Genomic DNA, 19,485 nt, shown 5'->3' on the forward strand with positions numbered 1-19,485 from the left:
CCAAGAAACCAGAAACACCAATCAGAAAGGACATATGCACCCCTATGTTCATAGGGGCATAATTTACAATAGCTAAGATTTGGAAACAGCCTAAGTGCCCATCAGCAGATGAATGGATTAGAAAACTGTGGTACATCTACACAATGAAATACTATGCTGCTATAAAAAAGAAGGAACTCTTACCACTTGCAACAGCATGGATGGACCAGGAGAGCATTACACTAAGCGAAATAAGCCAGTCAGGGAAAGGTAAATATCACATGATCTCACTCATTTGTGGAATATAATGAACAATGTAAACTAATGAACAAAAACAGATCCAGAGACAGAGAAGCATCGAATAGACCATCAAACCTTAGAGGGAAAGCAGGGGGGAGGCGGGAGGTAAGAGATCAACCAAAGGACTGGTATGCATGCATATAAGCATAAACAATGAACACAGACACTGGAGCGGTGGGGGCATGTTCTGGGGTGGGAGTGGCCAGGGAGGGGTAGATGGGGGAAAAAGGAGACATATGTAATACTTTAAACAATAAAAAAATACGTTCACTTCAGCTTCCTGAACAGTATTCTAAAAATTTAGGAGGTTCAAGTGTATACATCAGAAAAACAAGTTTAACATTTAATGTGAGTTTTGGCAAATTAACTATTTTAAAATTTTTATCAAGATTTCAATAGCTGTGTGATGGCTATTTAATTTCATCTACACTGACTGAAACCATCTCCTTGGGTTGATCTCCTTGTTTTTGTTTTGTTTTGTTTTTTATCCTCACCCGAGCATATGTTTTTATTGATTTTAGAGAGAGGAAGGGAGATGAAGAAAGAGAGAGAAAAATCGATGTGAGAAAGAAACATCAATTGGTTGCCTCCCATAAGCACCCTGACCGGGGATGGAACATATGACCTGGTCATGTACCCTGACCGGAAATTGAACCCATGACCCTTTGGTGCATGGGACAATGCTCAACCAACTGAGCCACAGTAGCCAGGGTTCCATTTTCACTATAACTGCAGACCATGCATCACTCAAGGTGTCTTCGAAAGGAAGAAAGAGTCAAATCTTTTGAATGACAAATTCCAAAAGCAATCTAAGCCCACTAAATGTTCATATTAGCAAAGTGAAAAGAATATTTTAATGTTGAACAATTATATAGCAACAGGGATCTGGAATGCACCAAGACAATCCCTAATCCATAAAGGTCACTTAAACTGTCACTAAGTCCTTTTTAGGATGGAGCCCCATAAATTTCTTTTGTGACAATGAAGGATATCACAATACAAAACCTAGTGATTAGCTAATTTTAATCAGCATTATTACACACAAGCATATGTGGGAAACTGGATTATAAAAATAGACTCCCAATATAACTCTTCTTATTTATTTCATAAAAAGAACACCAAAAAATATTCCTTTTAATTTAAATGTCACTTAATGTGACATGCTCTTTTGATTAAGAGACACTGGGGGTTCAACAATAAAGAATTATTTAAAAAATAATAATGAAAAAAACAAAGAGACTATTGGGGGGAGCAAGAAAAGGCCTTATCCAAATGCTGAGCTCCAAACCTCTGAGGAAACAGTGCAAGAGGGCAGAATAATTCTTTAATATTATTATTATTGAAATATAGTTGACCTTTATCAAGTGCCCTCTTTATTATCCTGCTAAAAACGTAAAACAAAGTACTATCATAAAATGTGTTAAGCAATATTATGCCAATAAAGAAAAATTCAGCAGGATGCATTCTTCGGGCATGCTAAGAATTAGCATCGATAAACAGATAAGCAAAATGCAGTATATTCATATAATGGAATATTATTCAACTAGGAAAGGGAATGTTCTGATAAATGCTATAAGATGGACGAACTTTCAAAACATTTTAAGTGATATAAGTCAGTTACACAAGGCCAATTATTGTTATGATTCTACTTACATGAAATATCCTATGTAATAAAAGCTGAATATGTTAAGTGTCCGGTTGTCCATTCAACCAATCGAAGTGTAATATGCTAATGATATGCTAAGACCGCTCGCTATGATGTGCACTGACCACCAGGAGGCAGACAATTCAACTGGTAGGTTAGCTTGCTGCTGGGGTCCAGCCAATTGGAACCAAGCAAGACAGGCCGGACACACCCTGGAGCCCTCCCACGGTCCCTCCCAAGCTGGCCAACCTCCCGTGTCCCTCCCCAGCTCCAATCATGCACCAGGGGCCCCTCAGCCTAGCCTGTGCCCTATCACAATCTGGGACCCCTCAGGGGGATGTCAGAGAGCTGGTTTGGGCCAATCCCGTAGGCCAGACCAAGGGACCCCACTGGTGCATGACTTTGTGCACCGGGCCCCTCGTATAAAATAAAATAAAATCTAGAGCCCTAGCCAGTTTTGCTCAGTGGAGAGAGCGTCAGCCTGCAGACTGAAGGGTCCCAGGTTCGATTCCAGTCAAGGACACATGCCTGGTTGAGGGCTCGATCCCCAGTAGGGGGCCTGCAGGAGGCAGCCAATCAATGATTCTCTCTCATCAGTGATGTTTCTATCTCTCTCCCTCTCCCTTACACTCTGAAATCAAATATATATGTGTGTGTGTATATATCTCGAGTGTGTGGGGGGGAGAGGGGGCAGATGAAGCTATTGCTTAAAACAGAGTTTCTATTTGGGATGATGAAAATGTTTTGGAAATAGATACAGGTGATGTTTGTACATTTTGAATATAATTAATGCTGCTAAATTGTGCACTTAAAATGGCTAAAATGGCAAATTTTATATTATATATACTTAAAATTTTAAAAATAAACTACATCAACATCATCAAACATTACACTCCTTATAGCTAAAACATAAGTCAAACTACTGTAAAAGATTATAAAATAAGCCTCAAAATGAAACAAATATTATACAATGAATACAAAATTGGTAAAACTCCCATATGAAATGACTGTTGAACTCCTTGTATCAGCAAAGACATGCAATGTGGAAGAGTAACTGCGAGCCTATGCTAGCAGCTCTTCCCTTGTCATTGCAGGAAACTACTCATAGGACAAGTCAAGACACACTCCGCACCTCTCAGAGCCTTTGTGAGGAAATGCCATGTAGTGATTTTTCTGTTTATAACCAAAAGACCCCATACTACATAAACAGGACTTTTTCACTTAGTCCATAAATGTTTTGTGAGCTGGGACAAGGACAAGAATAAGTGTACTGATTCAGTTTTTAAAAGCATAAGTTCTATGTAGAGGAAAGTACACTATTCAAAAAAAAAAGGGGGGGGGTATCCAAATGCCAATTCACATACTGCTTTTTGTTCACACAGAACCAGAAACCACATGCCTAATAATCTTGATTTACTTAATTTGCAGATATTGTACCAACCTTGCATCCCCAGAATAAATCCCACTAGATCACCGTGTATGATCTTTAGTGTATTGCTGCACTGGGTTTGCTAATATTTTGTAGAGGATTTTTGCATCTTCGTTCACCATGAATAATGGACTTATCATTTTCATTCTTTGGAGTGTGTTTATCTGGTTTTGGAATTAGGCTAATGTGAGCCTCGTAAAATGAGCTTGAGAGTCTTCGCTACTCTTGAATTTTTTTGAACACTTTGAGGACAGTTGTTAGTTCTTCTTTGAATGTTGCATAAAATTCACCTGTGAAGCCATCTGGACCAGAACTTTTGTTTGTTGGGAGGTTTTTTTCAAATTTTTTATTATTGCTTCAATTTCGCTAGTTGTAATCTGTCTATAAAGAGTCTCTGATGCTTCCAGATTCAGTTTTTGAAGACAATATGTTTCTAGGAATTAATCCATTTCATCCAGATTGTCCAATTTGTTGACACATAGTTGTTCATAATATTTTCTTACATTCCTTTGCATTCCTTTGGTCTCAGTTGTTATTTCTCTTTCAATTGATTTTATTCTTTTGGGTCCTCCATATTTTTTTCTTGACGAGTCTGGTTAAAGGTTTGTCATTCTTTTTTTATCTTTTCAAAGAACCATCTCTTGGTTTCATTGTCCCTTTGTATATCTTTTTAGACTCTATTTTGTTCACTTCTGCTCTGATCTTTATTATTTCCTTCCTTATACTCACTTGAGGCTTTGTTTCTTGTTCTTTTTCAAGTTTCGTTAAATAGAAAGTTAGATTGTTTATTTGAGACCTTTCTTATTTCTTGAGATAGGCCGATAATGCTATGCATTTCCCTCTTAGAACTGCTTTTGTTGTGTCCCGAAGATTTGGGGTTGTTCTCATTTTCATTTCTTTCATGGTATGTTTTTATTTCTTCCCTGATCTCACTGTTAACCCATTCATTGAATAGTAACATGTCATTTAGCCTCCATGTCTTTGTGTGTTTTTCAGTTTCTTTCTTGTGATTGATTTCTAGGTTCATACCATTATGGTCAGAAAAGATGCTTGATACGATTTTAATCTTCTTAAATTTATTGAGACTTGTTTTGTGTCCTATCCTAGAAAACCTGTCCCAGATGCACTTGAAAAGAATGTATATTCTGCTGCTTTGGGGTGAAATGCTCTAAGATATCAATTAAATCTACCTGACCTAGTGTGTCACTTAAGGCCAACATTTTGTTGTTGATTATCTGTCTGGAAGATCTATGATGTCGATGGGGTGATAAAATACCCTAGTATGACTGTATTACTGTCCACCTCTCCCTTTTTGTCCATCAAGATTTGCTTTACAGGCCTAGCTGGTTTGGCTCAATGGATAGAGTGTCGATCTGTGAACTCAAGGGTCCCGGGTTCAATTCCAGTCAAGGGCACATGCCTGGGTTGCAGGCTCGATCCCCAGTGTGGGGCATGCATGAGGCAGCTGATCAATGATTCTCTTTCATCATTGATATTTCTATCTCTCTCTCCCTCTCCCTTCCTCTCTGAAATCAATAAAAATATATTTTTTAAAAAAAGATTTGCTTTACAGCCCTGGTGGGCATGCCTCAATGAGTAGAGTGTCAGCCTGCGCATGGGAGGGTCAGGAATTCAATTTCTGGTCAAGGGTACATACCTGGGTTGCAGGTTCGATTCCCGCCCCTGGTCAGGGACTGTGTGGGAAGCAACCAATCGATGTGTCAATCTCACATCAATGTTTCTCTCTCTCTCCTCTCTCTCCCCCTTCTATTGTCTCTAAACATCAATGGAAAAAATATCCTCACTCCTAGGTTGAGGATTTAAAAAAAAAGATTTGCTTTACACATTTAGGTTCTCCTATGTTGGGTGCATAGTAGTAAATGGTTACAAGGGTTATATCACCTTGTTGGATTGCTCCCTTTATCATTATGTAGGAGCCTTTTTTGTCTCTTACAACAGCCTTGTTTTAAATTCTATTTTGTCAGATATAAGTATTGCTACCCCAGCTTCTTTTTTCCTTTCCATTTGCATGAAATATCTTTCTCCATCTCCTTTAGTGTGTATCTTTCATTCAGAGTCTCTTGTAAACAGCATATATATGTAGGTCATTTTTTCTTCTCCACTCAGCTACCCTATGCCTTTTGATTGGAGCATTTAAGCCGTTTACATTAAAAGTGATTATTGCCCTCACCGGTTTGGCTATGTGGATAGAGCGTCAGCCTGTGGACCAAAGAATCCCAGGTTCAATTCTGGTCAAAGGCATGTACCTTGGTTGCAGGCTCCTCCCCAGCCCAGGGCCTGGTTAGAGCTCATGCAGGAGGCAACCAATAGATGTGTTTCTCTCATATCGTATTTCTCTCTGTTTTTCTCTCTCTCTTCCACTCTCCCTAAAAATCAATGGAAAAAATATCCTTGGGTGAGCATTAAAAATAAATAAATAAAAATAAAAGTGATTATTGATGGGTAACTATATACTGCCATTTCATTCTTTCAACTCCCCTTCCCTCCTCTTACTTCTCCTTCTTCTTCATATATAAATATTATTGATTTCAGAGAGAAAGGGAGGAGAAAGAGACAGAAACATCAATGATGAGAGAGAATCACTGATCGGCTGCCTAGTGCACACCCCCTAGTTGGGATTGAGCCTGCCACCCGGGCATGTGCCCTGACCAGGAATGGAACCGTAACCTCCTGGTTCTTGATGTTCAACCACTGAACCATGCTGGCCAGGCTTTTTCTTCCAGCAAGCACTTTAACATTTCCTGTAATATTGGTTTAGTGCAGCGGTTCTCAACCTGTGGGTCACGACCCCTTTGGGGGTCAAATGACCCTTTCACAGGGGTCGCCAAAGACCATCAGAAAACACATATATAATTACATATTGTTTTTGTGATTAATCACTATGCTTTAATTCTGTTCAATTTGTAACAATGAAAATACATCCTGCATATCAGATATTTACATTACGATTCATAACAGTAGCAAAATTACAGTTATGAAGTAGCAACGAAAATAATTTTATGGTTGGGGGTCACCACAACATGAGGAACTGTATTAAAGGGTCGCGGCATTAGGAAGGTTGAGAACCACTGGTCTAAGGTCTCCTCCTCTCAGGACCCCATGCTTTTTATTAACACAATTTGTCCTGAGGCAAGTCAGAGATATACACTTCAAAGGGTATACACAAGCATTGGCAGAATGGGGGAATTAGCCTACGGCTGTTCAGGTGTTTGGCCAGTAGGAGGCAATAACATGTAGATTAAGATGCCCTGAGCTGTTTGGCAGCCAAAGATCAATTTAATGTATCCTATTCAGGTTTGGGGAAATGCCATCAGCCATTCCCAGATTCAGCCCTGCTGTCATGCTGGAATTGGTCTCCGGCAAGTCGTTAAAAAGAAAAAAAAAATCCTTCAAGGGTACATCTGTAATACTAGAAATACTTTTGACAATAAAGAAAAAAACTTTTTTAAAGAAAAAACAAAAAAACAAAACTGCTTCAGCATTTTCTTGTCTGGGAAGCTCTTTATTTCTCCTTCGATTTTAAATGATAGCTTTCCTGGGTAAAGTAATCTTTGTTGTAGGTCCTTGCTTTTCATCACTTTTAATATATCTTGCCAATCCCTTCTTGCCTAAAATGTTTCTGTTGAGAAATCACCTGACAGTCTTATGGGAGCTCCCTTTTAGGCAACTAACTGTCTTTTTCTTAAGGCTTTTAAGATTCACTCTTTGTCTTTAACTTTTGCCATTTTAATTATGATGTGTCTTGATATGGGCCTCTTGGGTCCATCTTGTTTGGGACACTCTGCACTTCCTGGATTTGTGTGTCTTTTTCCTGCACCAGGTGAGATAATTTTTTGGTCCTTTCTTCAAATACTTTCTTAATTCCTTGTTCTCTCCCTTCTTATGGTACACCTATGATGCAAAATGTTATTATGCTTCATGTTGTCACAAAGGTCCCTTAAACTATCCTCATTTTTTAAATTTCTTTTTCTTTTTGCTGCTCTAATTGGGTGTTTTTTTCTATCTTGTCTCCCAAATTGATGCTTCATCTAAACCTATAGTTTATTCCTTCCAGTGAAGTCTTCATTTCAGATGTTGTTTCATTTCTGACTTGTACTTTTTTATGCTTTCTATCTTCTTTTTCAGGCTGTTGAGCATCCTTACTACTATTACTTTGATAAATTGTTTGCCCCCACTTCATTTAACTCTTTTTCTGGAGATTTCTTTCATTTGGAGCCTATTTCTTTGTCTCCTCATTTTGTCTACCTCAGGCTGGTTGTGAGCTGAACCTCAACCATGTTGTGTGAGCTGCTTTTCAAGTGCTGACCACATAAAGAGGACTTCCCCTCAGCAAGGTTGGTGCCTGCCGAGATCTCCCTTTGGACATGCTGTTTATGAATTTATTGCATCCTGTTGTGATGTTGTCTGAAGCTGGCCACTGGGTGTGATGGTTCTGGGCCTCTTGGTAGGAACTCTGGTGCAGGACAACATAAGATGCTGCATGTGACTGCACCTCAGGAACCTGTTTGAAGCTCCAAGCAATCCATAATTTGTGGCTACATCTACTGGGCCTAGCTGCACACGAGAAGAACCAAGCTGCACACCACGTTCAGCTTATACCATCACTGTGCCCGGAGACAGGTGAGCTAAAGACAAAAGGCACCCAAGATCTGCCTCCACCTACCTCTGCCAGGCAGCAGCCTATTAGGCTCAGTCATTGAAAGAGCCTCTGGCTGTACTCCTCAGCAGGCCATAAGCTCCACAGGGTAGGTCAAAATAGAGTCCAGAGGGTAGGGCTGTAGCTTTCCCCCAGGCTGATGCTACACCAGAGAGGAGCACTCCACACAAGAAAGATGGCATCTGCAGAATGGGGGAATGACTCAACACAAGGATTCTGGCAGCTGTCCCTTCAGCTCTCTCCCTAGAGCCACATACCCTCAATTCTCTTCAGTTGACTCTAATCCACTCTGCCCTCCCTCTGCTGGAGCCCAAGGGTAAGTGGCTTCAAATGAAATTGGGTGTGTTGGCCCTTTAAGGGGGTGCCTGTGTCTCTAGCAGACTCTCATCTCTTTGGCGGATGGAAACTGAAGCTTTTCACAACCAGATGTTTTGTCGGAACACCTATTCCCGGCTGTGGTGATCTTGGTTGGAGAGCCTGACTTGGGGTTTTAGGTCCCATGCTTCTCATGGGGAACCCCAGCTGCTGAGATATCCCTCTGGAACGTCATCTGTCCCCCATGGAGCAGGGCCAGCACTTTTCCCGTATCTGCCCTTCCTACCAGTCTCAATGTGGCTTCCTCTGTAAATCCTTGGTTATAAGACTTCTCTTCAACTACTCTGCGGTTGGTTATACGAGATGACTGTTCTGTAATTTAACTGTTATTCCAATTTTGTCCCAGAAGATGGTGAGTGTAGCTACCACCTACTCCACCATCATCTTGGATCTTTTTGTCCACCAAGGGAAAATTTTAAAAATATTTCTCTTGATAACAAAGAATAAATAACAACAAAAAAAATCAATAAAAATACATTATATGTAAATAACTTAACTAACAAATTAGCAATAATTAGCAGATATAGAAAATACAATGAATGCAGAATATACCTTCTTTTTGAATACATGTAATACTTACTGAAGTTGACTATAAAGCTGAACATAAAGTATAAACAAACTTCAAAGGACTGAAATAATTAAGTTTTCTTACCACAAAGCCATTAAGGCAGAAATAAATAACAAAAATATTAGTTAAAAAAAATCCTTATTTGGATATTTTTTTAAAAATTTCTAAATAACCAATGATAAATAATTCTAAATAAAACAAAAACTTAGTCAAATTAGAAAATATTTTTAAACTTATGGCATGAAATAAAACCAGCACTTAGAAACAGCCTTAAATGTGAACATTAGAAAAAGAGGAAGACTGAAAATTTATGAACAAATTTTCATACTTAGGAAAGGAATATTAAAAATCAATGAAACAAAAGCAAGTATACAACAGAGAAAATTAATAAGGCCAAAAGTTTTATGTCTAAAAAGTAATAAAATTGACAAAATTCTGGCCATATTAAGCAGAGTGAAAAAGGGACAAAAATTACCAATAGCAGGACTAAACAAGTTAACATTAATATAAAAATTGTAGACGTGAAATAATTTGTGAGCAACTTTTTCAGAAACAAATTTTGAAATTTTCATAAAATGGACCAAGTGTTAGAAAAATATAAATCACCAAAACTGGCTCAAGAAGAAATAGAAAGCCTAAATAATTTTATAAACTGTAAAATAAATTTAGTCAACAAAATTCTTATGAAAATTTCCAGGCCCAAGTATCCTAACAGTTCATTTCTACTCATGTAAAAACAAGTTTCAACTTTTCACAAACGTTTCTATTAAAAAGTAAAGACACCTTCCAACATACTATATGAGACCAATATGACTTGGTGAAAATGTGATGAGAATGAGACCAAAAAATTATAGGCATTCATTCATAACCATAGATATGAAAATTGTAAGTGAAATATGAGCAAACCAAATCCAGCAGATTATATAAGAGGGATAATAAATTATGACCAAATTGGGTTTACCCCTAAAATGCAAGTTGACTAAACATTAAAAAAATTAAATATACTATGTTAAGATTAACAGAAAACAAATCATATGATCACTATAATAAATAAAAAGCACTAGACAAAATTCAATGACTAGTCATTTAAAAAGGTGGTTTTTTTACAACTAAGAATAAAAGGAAACTTCCTTAATCTAATAAAGAGCATTAAAAAAAACTAGAGCCAAGATGACAAAGAAAAATGTAGGAATGATTCCTTTTGAGACACAGAACTAAAGACAAGGATGTGCCCTCTCACCAATTTTGGATATTAACCCCTTATCAGATATATCATTGCAAGTATGTTCTCCCATACAGACAGTCAGCACTGTAATGAAGTTCCCAGATGGTAGCACTGCAAGCAGACAGGAAAGAACAGTCTTTACAATGTCATAGTGCAACAAGTGGCTATCCATGTGGCAACATTTAATTTGGAGCCCTTACATAAAAATCTGGAGTATTAAAGTCACAATATAAGAGAAAAAATGGATAACTTCTTGACCATAAATTAAATATTTCATGAATTAAATACTGAAATCCGTAACCATACAGAAAAATGGTGTTCAACTATATTGAAATGTGTAACTTCTGCATATAGAACAGGGGAGGACAACGCACAGAATGAGAAAGCAAGTCACAGAATAACAGAAGATAGTTGTAACACATATAACAAAGGAAATTGACAAAGGACTAGAACCTAGAAAATATAAAAATATCCTATACATAATACAATGCAATAAAAAACAAATGAAAGACTTAATTCCTACTTCACAAAAAAGGAAATCTAAATGGCCAAATAAAAAGGTGCTCAATCTCACTAATAATCAAGAACCCAAATTAAAACTATAATGAAATATTACTACATATCTTCCAGAATGAGTGGCAAAAGTTTTATACCTGACAATAAGTGATGATGAGGACAAGGAGCAACAGAATCTCTTCCACACTATAAAAGGCATTGTAAATTAAATGGATTGTTTGTCTTCCTTTTAAGTTATATGAGTTCTTTATATATTTTGAAAATTAATCCTTTATCAGATGTATCATTGCCAAGTATGTTCACTTCCAGGCCAAGGCACATGCCCAGGGTTTGGGCTCAACACTCAATAGGGGTCATGCAGGATGCAGCCAATCGATATTTCTCTCTCTCTCTATCCCTATCTCTCTCTCTCTCTCTAAAATCAATAAAAACATATTTTTTATAAATAAAGCATTGTAAATGAAATTAGTGCAAATACTTGGAAAAGAAATTGCCCTTTTCTCCTAAAATTGAAGACACTTGTACCCTTTGATCCAGCAATTTGACTTCTAAGTATACCATCTATAGAAATGCATGTTTATGTGCACCAAGATACAGGAAAGAGAGTGTTCTTAACAAAACTGTTCATAACTACAAAAAAATTGAAAACAACCCAAATGTCCATCAAGAGTAGAATGGAGAAAAAAATGGTTTATAACTTTTTATTTTCAGTTTACAACTGAATATTACCCAACGATGAAAATTGAACAAAGCACAGCATGAGCCATCATACAATCCTGAGGGTTTTTTTAAAGGCACAAAAGAATACATAAAGGCTAGTGGCATTTTTGGGCTCTCAGTAAGGATGAAGATACATTTAATTTGGGTTAGTAGGAATATAGTTATGTAGTGGAATGTAGTTAGATAGCTCATTATTGCTGTAATATGTAAAATATTGTTAGCCATCCTGGGAAAAAGATTTTGAGGATTATTCCAACAACCCACTGTGCTGGCTCAGTTGGCTTCATAACAAAGATGCAGGCCCAGAGGATGCCCCAGTCTATGATGTTCCATAGCACCCAGCACTAAAAGTACAACAGCAGTTTGAAGGGCACCAAGTCAAAAGCAAGTCAGAGTTGAAAAAATTTTAAGCAGAGAAACCTATTCTCATTTACAATAACTCAAAATGGAAATTCTTTTCTATCAGGAATATATTCAATAATGTACATTATTCTCTTTTTTACTGGAAATCATGCAAAGTAAAATTTATCATAATTTCTACATGAGGTTCAATGCTATTTGTATCCAAACTACCAATAATAATTTAAACATTATCAGTAGGTGAGGATTGTGTAAAGTGATAGAAAATATATATATTGGGTTTTGCCCCCAGTTACTTCACACAGAGCTCCTAAACCCTTGTAAGTTTCAAGTGTTTTTTGTTCTAATGAGGTGACTCTTAGTGAGCTCTTGGATAGCTGCAAGATAGGGGCTAGTCACCAAAAAGACCAAGCCATGATTAGAAACTTGGAACTTTCTGGGAAGGGGAAAGGTGCTAGAGATTGAGTTAATCAATCACGCCTATCTGAGGAATATCCCAATAGTATGAGGTTCCACCAGCTTCTGAGTTGATGAACACATCTACATGCCAGGAGGGTGGTACACCCCAACTCCACAGGGACAGAAGCCCCTGACCTCAGGAACCTTCCAGACCTTGCCCTATGTATTACTTCATCTGGTTGTTCATCTGTATCCTTTATCTATATAATAAAAGCCTAAGCAACCATTACCACGGAACGACCAGAACAACCAGTCGCTATGATGCGCACTGACCACCAGGGGGCAGGCGCTAAATGCAGGAGCTGCCCCTTGGTGGTCAGTGCGCTCCCACAGGGGGAGCAACGCTCAGCCAGAAGCCGGGCTCACGGCTGGCAAGCGCAGCAGTGGTGGTGGGAGCCTCTCCTGCCTTCGTGCAGCGCTAAGCAGCGAGCCGAGGGGTAAGGAGCGAGCAGGCGAGCAGGTCCCGGACTGCGAGAGGGTGCAGGCTGGGCTGAGAGGAGCAGGCGAGCAGGTCCCGGACTGCAAGAGGGTGCAGGCTGGGCTGAGAGACACCTCACCCCCAGTGCACGATTTTCATGCACCATGCCTCTAGTTATATAATAAATTGATAAATGTAAATTAGCGTTTCGCTGAGTTCTGTAAGCTATTCTGGCAAATGAACAAACCCAAGAAAAGGATCATAGGAACCTCACATTTGTAGCCATGTCAGACAGAAGCTGTGGGTCACCTGAGACCTATTACTTGCAATTGGCATCTGAAGTGGTCAGGGGAGTCTTGTTGGGCTGAACCCTTAACCTGTGGGATCTGCACTAACTCCAGTTAGTTTCAGAATTTAACTGGAAGATACCTAGCTGGTGTTGCAGAGAATTGCCTGGTCTTGTTTCCTAATCCCATTCTGTAATAAAAGGAACTAGGGCTCCTTGGAGAAAGGGCAGATTCTAGGGACTGGACACTGTAAGATGAACCTGGAGCCTCTTGTAGTTCCAAAAGTAAAAAACTGCTAAAATCAACCAAATAAGCCCACACTGATGGGGGTACATCAGAGGAGCCAGATGAAAAAGCTTCAATGGCCAAAGCTAGAACAACATGAGCAACAAAGTACAGCAGTATTGGATTACAACCCAAGGTATGAAGAAATATCCATTGAGTCCACACAGATATGAATAAATGGTTGAGTAAATTACTAAATGGGAGAGAAGAGACAAAGAATGCCAAATAACTTATACAGATACTTCACCCTAAAGGAGGGGAAGCAGAACACACAGAGACCTCCTTCCAAGGAGGACAGTATGGAAAGGAGGGGAACAGAGAGTAGTTTCACAGTACAAAAACCTGACAAATGCTACTTCAGCCATTGATCAATACCAACAATCTTAAGTTCATAGTATGTACCCATAATATGATATGACAATGGCAATTTACATCAGACACATTGCAATACAGGGAAATTCGACAGCACACCTGACCAGGACTCCTAGAAACTGTTGGTCATCAAAAACAAAGGAAGTCTGAGAAAACATCACAGCCAACAGGAACCTAATGAAACAATCACAAGTGTAATAGGAGATCCTGGAACAAAAAGGATATTAGGGAAAACTAAGAAAACCTGGATAAAGTATAGATTTTAGTTAATAACAATGTATCAATATGGATTCATTAACTAAAATGAATGTAACAAACTAAGATAAGATGTTAATAATCAGATAAACAAGATATAAGGTATATTGAAACTAAACTAGCTCCATAATCTTTCTGTGAATCTAAAATTACACTAAAAAATAAAGTCCATTAAAATTAAAAAAAAATAAGATCAACAGATCACAATAGCCAAGAAAGAAAACCCAGAACACATGTACTGCTGGTATATGAAACAGGGAATATTACAAATTTATGTCTAAAGGATGGACTTTTGAATAAGTGATGCCAGGACTACTGGCTGTTCACATTGGGAATTACATTGCTGCCTCGCGTCACATACAAATTATAGTTGGACTAAAATTCCAAATGTGCAAATCCAAGTTTTTAAAATTATTAGAAGAAAAGTTTAGTGATTATCTTCATGAAAAGAAGGGCCATATTAAGCAAAAGAAAAAAAAGCATTAACCATACAGAAAAGATTGATTTGTCTACATAAAAGTTTTCAATTTCTACAAAAGAAATGATACTATTTAAGGAAGAAAAAAAGGACAAATGACTGGCCATAAGAAATGGTGTTCAACCCAAAAGATTAATATACAAAATACAAATAGAGAAATTCTGAAAAATAAATAAGAAAATGATAAGCCAATAAAAAATGGGGAAAGGATGTGAATAGTCAATTCACAGAGGAATAAATGGCCATTAAACAAATGGATACCATATTTTCCCCATCAAATTGGTAAAAATATATATATATATATATATAAAAACTGATAACACAGAATCTTGGCAAGAATGTGGAGAAAGGATCTTTTTTTCTTTTTTATTGAATGTTTTGGGATGACATTGGTTAATAAAATTATGTATGTTTCAGGTATACAATCTGTAGCATTGTATGTTCACCACCCCAAGTCCAGTCTCCTTCCCTCACCATTTATCCCCACGTTAGCCTCCTCCAACTCAGGGGAAAGGATCTTTAATGCAGTCCATGGATTAAGTGGTTTAACCACTCTGAAAAACAATTTGACAGCATCTATTAAATGTGCACATCTTTTCTACCAAAATATTAGAAAAGGACCAAAACCAGGGTTTTCATTACCAGTAGTCTGGTTCACTATATTGTGACACTATGGGAAACAATGCATTATTAGCTTAAAAGAATGAGGCAGATATATAGATGTCTGTAGAGGCAGATACATAGATAGATATATAGACACACACTCCTCCCACGAAATACCTCTATAAGATACATTACTTGGTATAGAAATAAAGTTATAGAACAATCCATAGAGAACAATAGAATCTGTGATTTAAACATAAAGAAAAAAATACATAAAACCATATACTTATGTACATACATAAGTGTCTAATGTACAGAAAATTCTTGAAGAACACCCCTCAACCTGAAACAGAAAAGGAGACTAGGGATAGGGTGTGTAGGAAGAATCCCTTCCCTTATTAATCTAGGCATCTTTGATGAGAGCGTGTTTATGCATTACTTGTGGAATTCAAAGTTGTTTTGCTTAGTGAACTAAGCAGAAGGAAGAAGAGGGAGAAATGGTAGGAGTTTTTGTTGACAGCATTTTCCTACATGTGTAGTGTTGTACTGTTAGTCAGGTGACACTCTCCTGCCACAGGGGCATCTGCCCTTGAGTTATGCTCGCCATTGCTGTTCCCCCGGAGGACTGATAACGGGAACAACAGCAACGACATTGCTAAGCAACACTGCTTATGGCATACATGACCCCTGATGGCTAAACAGAAACTACAAGGAAACCATCACCAGCTGATGGGTACACCATACCTTGGGCTTCCCTAAATGCAGTGTGACTCTTGGAACAGACACATCTTTCCTGCCTGACTCAAACCTTGTTGAGACGTACAGGTCAAAAATATCACAAAGCCAAGGGTGAATCACATCAGCATCTTAAATTTGCACCAAGTGAGCCGACTATGTGTGGAAAAGTCCTTTTCAAATTCTAAATCGCCTATGTTCTTTTCCATGACTGACACCCAAACGGCCTCATAAACTATAAATACTCCATTTTAATCACTCCCTAAGTTAATGTAAGCTACACTATTTTGCATTCAATTAAACTAAGGCATTTTTGGTGAATACCAAGGCATAAAACTTAAATTCATTACACAACTATAGTAAATGTCTGATTCATATAAATTTTATCTATAATTCCCCAAGCCACTATGGAAAGTCAAATCATTCATTTTATATAGTACAACATAATGTGGGACTATGTAAAAACTGAAAGAAGAAAGAATTTTCCAGAGAAGCTAGCTACCAAGTTATGTCTTGAAAAAAAAATATTTTTTATGTAACTTAAAAATCAAAATCACTTCCTAAGAAAAACTAATCCTCAGTATAAATCACAGTCAGAAAAAAGCCCTTCTTGATGGATAAAAAGGAGACAAAACTTGCCCAAATATAAATGTAAATATGCTTAAAATAGCAAAGACAGTATTTGTAAGTAGTACAAATGAAAATGCCAATTAACATAATATGTCACAAAATCAAATTTGATTCAGCTTTATAAATATTGTGGTGCCAGTAACTGTCCAGTGTGAGGCAGCTATTTCACCTGGTTATAGAATGGTATTAACAGAACCGAATTCAGTCTGTTCAGTGCAACACACAGAACTTTTCTTGTTAGTCACACTCCAAGACACCACTTCTTTTGATGGGTTTTCAAAATACATGGCGTAGCTCCTCAACCCACTCACATTCTGTTTTAAAAGTTCTAGGAAGGGTCCCAGAATCTTTTAAAAGAGCCGATTCTGGGGAATCCCAGGAAAGGACTTCAAAGGGGCATTGACCCCAGCTCCACCCTACTCCCTGAATCAGGGCAGCAGCAGGGCATTTCACACAGACATATAAGCACGAGTTTTTTTCCCTTTCCTGGAAATCTTTATTCTAAGTATCACCAAGTCTTACAACTGATAATAATGTAAAATGTGTCTGTTTGTTTTAATTGAATCCTTTAATGACATATTTGAATAGTTTTTTAACTCTGGTTACAGAAAGAAAGAAAATGCAAGAATGAGATAGGGATAATGTTTTGTTTCTTAAAGAAAAAAGTGAGAAGTCTGAAGCAAGTACGGCAAAAAGTTTATATCTGTTATTAAATCTGAGTGAAAGTTAATAAGAATATCACTGGACAGCAATCTCCCCCTTATCTGTGGTTTCACTTTCCACAGTCAACCATGGTCCAAAAATATTAAATGGAAAATTCCAGAAATAAGTAATTCATTGTTTTAAATTGCCTGCTGTTCTGAATATCGTAATGAAATCTCGTGCCATCCCTCTCTGTCCTGTTCGGGACATGAATCACCCCCTGGGCCAGTGTCTCCATGATGTAGATATTCCCCACCTGTTCGTCACTGAGTAGCCATCTCAGTTCTCAGAGTGACTGCCACAGCCTCACAGAGCTTATGTCCAAGTCACTCTAATTCTATTTAATAATGCCACAGTCACTTAATTTTATTACAGTATGTTGCTATAATTGTTCAATTTTTTATTAGTCCTTGTTATTCAACTCTTATTGTGCCTAATTTATAAATTAAACTTTATCACAGGTATGTATGTATAGGAAAAAACAGTACACATAGGGTTTGTTACTGTATGCGGTTTCAGGCAGCCACTGGGTCTTGGAACATATCCTCCTCAGGTAAGGGGTGACTGTTGTGTCCACAACACTTTTCTGTATGTTTAAAATACTTAACATTTTTTAAAGAAATGTAAATAAATAACATTATTCCAAGAGAAATCACGAGCGGATCAGCATACACCATCACTGCCTAGAGGAAGCAGCAGCCAATGCCCTTTGATAACTTTTATCTTGGAAGGCTACACTGATTTTATGCCCCTCATCTTGTTTACAGAACAAGCATGACCTGCTTGCACTTGCTTAAAGCTACGCTGTTTTTCACTGTGAACAGGAAAATTTAAGTAAAGACGGGAGGAAAGTGCCCTTCTTGGGTTCACATACCTGTGTCACTCCCAGGTCCTGTTGACAAGGCTGGCATGATGCAGACTGCAGGCTGGATGCCGCACTCCAAACCAACGTTCTCGGCTCAGAAAGCCGCAGGGAATTCCAGCTCCACAGCCTGCAGCCACGCTGTCTACCAAGATTTATATATCGCACAGTCCGTTTCTACAAAGAAGAGAAACAGTTTAAAATAATAATAAAAACAAAGATTACTCAATTGCAACATTCTGTAACTAACTCATATTCCAACACACTTTAGGATTTTCCAGAATTTTTTCTACATGCTACGTACAAATATTAAGTGTGAGAGTTTTCCATTTTGATGTGACATTTCTAATTAAAAATACGAAAAGTTCTTCATGGATATATCAAGACTCCCTTAAAAGATTTTTACTGTTAGTTTGAGGATGCATAGATGGAGAAAGTAGAGAACCTTTTGTAAGCCAATACCATTCTAAAATTCCTCCCCTCTGTTAATCATAATTCTAAGTTACATTTCTAATGTAGAACAGAGACTATAAATTGTCAACTTATAGCTAATTATAATTTTTAAAAAGAGCTCATCTTAATATAACAACTGCAGAGTTCTCTAACTTAAGACTGCAAATAACCTTTGAAAAAATACTAGAATTGAAGCAAGATGTTATTATAGATTTACAGAAGTGTTCATAAAGTAAGCCTAACAATCCAAGCTAATATACAAAAGTAAATTTGTTTAGTAAAAACTAAGCTTTGGTGTATCTTGAAAAATATCAATTTTCAATAACTATTTTAACTAATGTGTATCCCAAATTAAATAGTATAAAAGTACTACTATATAGTAGCTAAGAGCAATTACTCTAGAGTTTGGCCTAATCTCAAATCCTGGGAGCTCTGTGATCTAGGATAAGTTATTTAATCTTATTAAGTGTTAAACTCCTTGTAGGCAAATGAAGATATCAGCAATTTAAAATTGTTTGATAATTAAATATGATAAGGCACAGAACACAACTGGCACATAGCAAGCAAATAAAAAATGCTGGCTATTATGACTGGAGTTGTCTAATTCAGGTAATGAGATTATAAAATGTAAACATAAAAGAGAGAAGCAAGATTAAAATCTACATTGTCCTGACACCTAGAAGGAGACCATGTGTTTTAAATTTAGACCACTGCTGCCTAATAATGGAAAATAGGCTGCATTTACATTTTTTAGAAATCAGAAGAACTAAACAATGTGTTTAAGTTCTTTTTTAATGGATTTTCCCCAGTTCTTTTAAATGCAGTAATTTAAAAGTCCATTTTAACATATATTATAAAAAAAACAACAGACATTGTAAACACCCAAAAACTACCTCACTTCAATTCTAACGCTTTTAAATTGATGATTCATATTACAGAATAACAAATGAGCTTGCCAAATTTCACTGGAAAAAGTCCAAACTGTAAAATTCTATTAAAGCCTTTTAAATTAGCTTTTTAATTATCAAAGTGAATGTTCGTAGGAAAAAAGTCACCATCAAATAGACTACATTAGACCAGACTATCTGGTGCAATGACTTGAATTTTGTTTGCTCTTATTACAAAGGTTGACAGAGTCAAAGTATGCATAT

The 19,485-nt window shown here is 37.3% G+C and overlaps 1 protein-coding gene across 2 annotated transcripts in view; it reads right to left on the minus strand.

Annotated features, from left to right (window-relative positions):
• MPP7 (membrane protein, palmitoylated 7 (MAGUK p55 subfamily member 7)) overlaps positions 1-18,016 on the minus strand; it is a 273,826-nt gene extending 255,810 nt beyond the window's left edge. For both annotated transcript variants that reach the window (XM_005876558.2, XM_005876556.2), the window contains exon 1: positions 17,894-18,016. In XM_005876558.2, the coding sequence (XP_005876620.1) occupies positions 17,894-17,930 (37 nt within the window). In that variant the 5' untranslated portion in view covers positions 17,931-18,016. The remainder of the gene's footprint in view (positions 1-17,893) is intronic.
• Positions 18,017-19,485: the final 1,469 nt, after the last annotated feature.

Source organism: Myotis brandtii, unplaced genomic scaffold, assembly GCF_000412655.1.
Source record: "Myotis brandtii unplaced genomic scaffold, ASM41265v1 scaffold49, whole genome shotgun sequence".
Classification (NCBI taxonomy): Eukaryota; Metazoa; Chordata; class Mammalia; order Chiroptera; family Vespertilionidae; genus Myotis; species Myotis brandtii.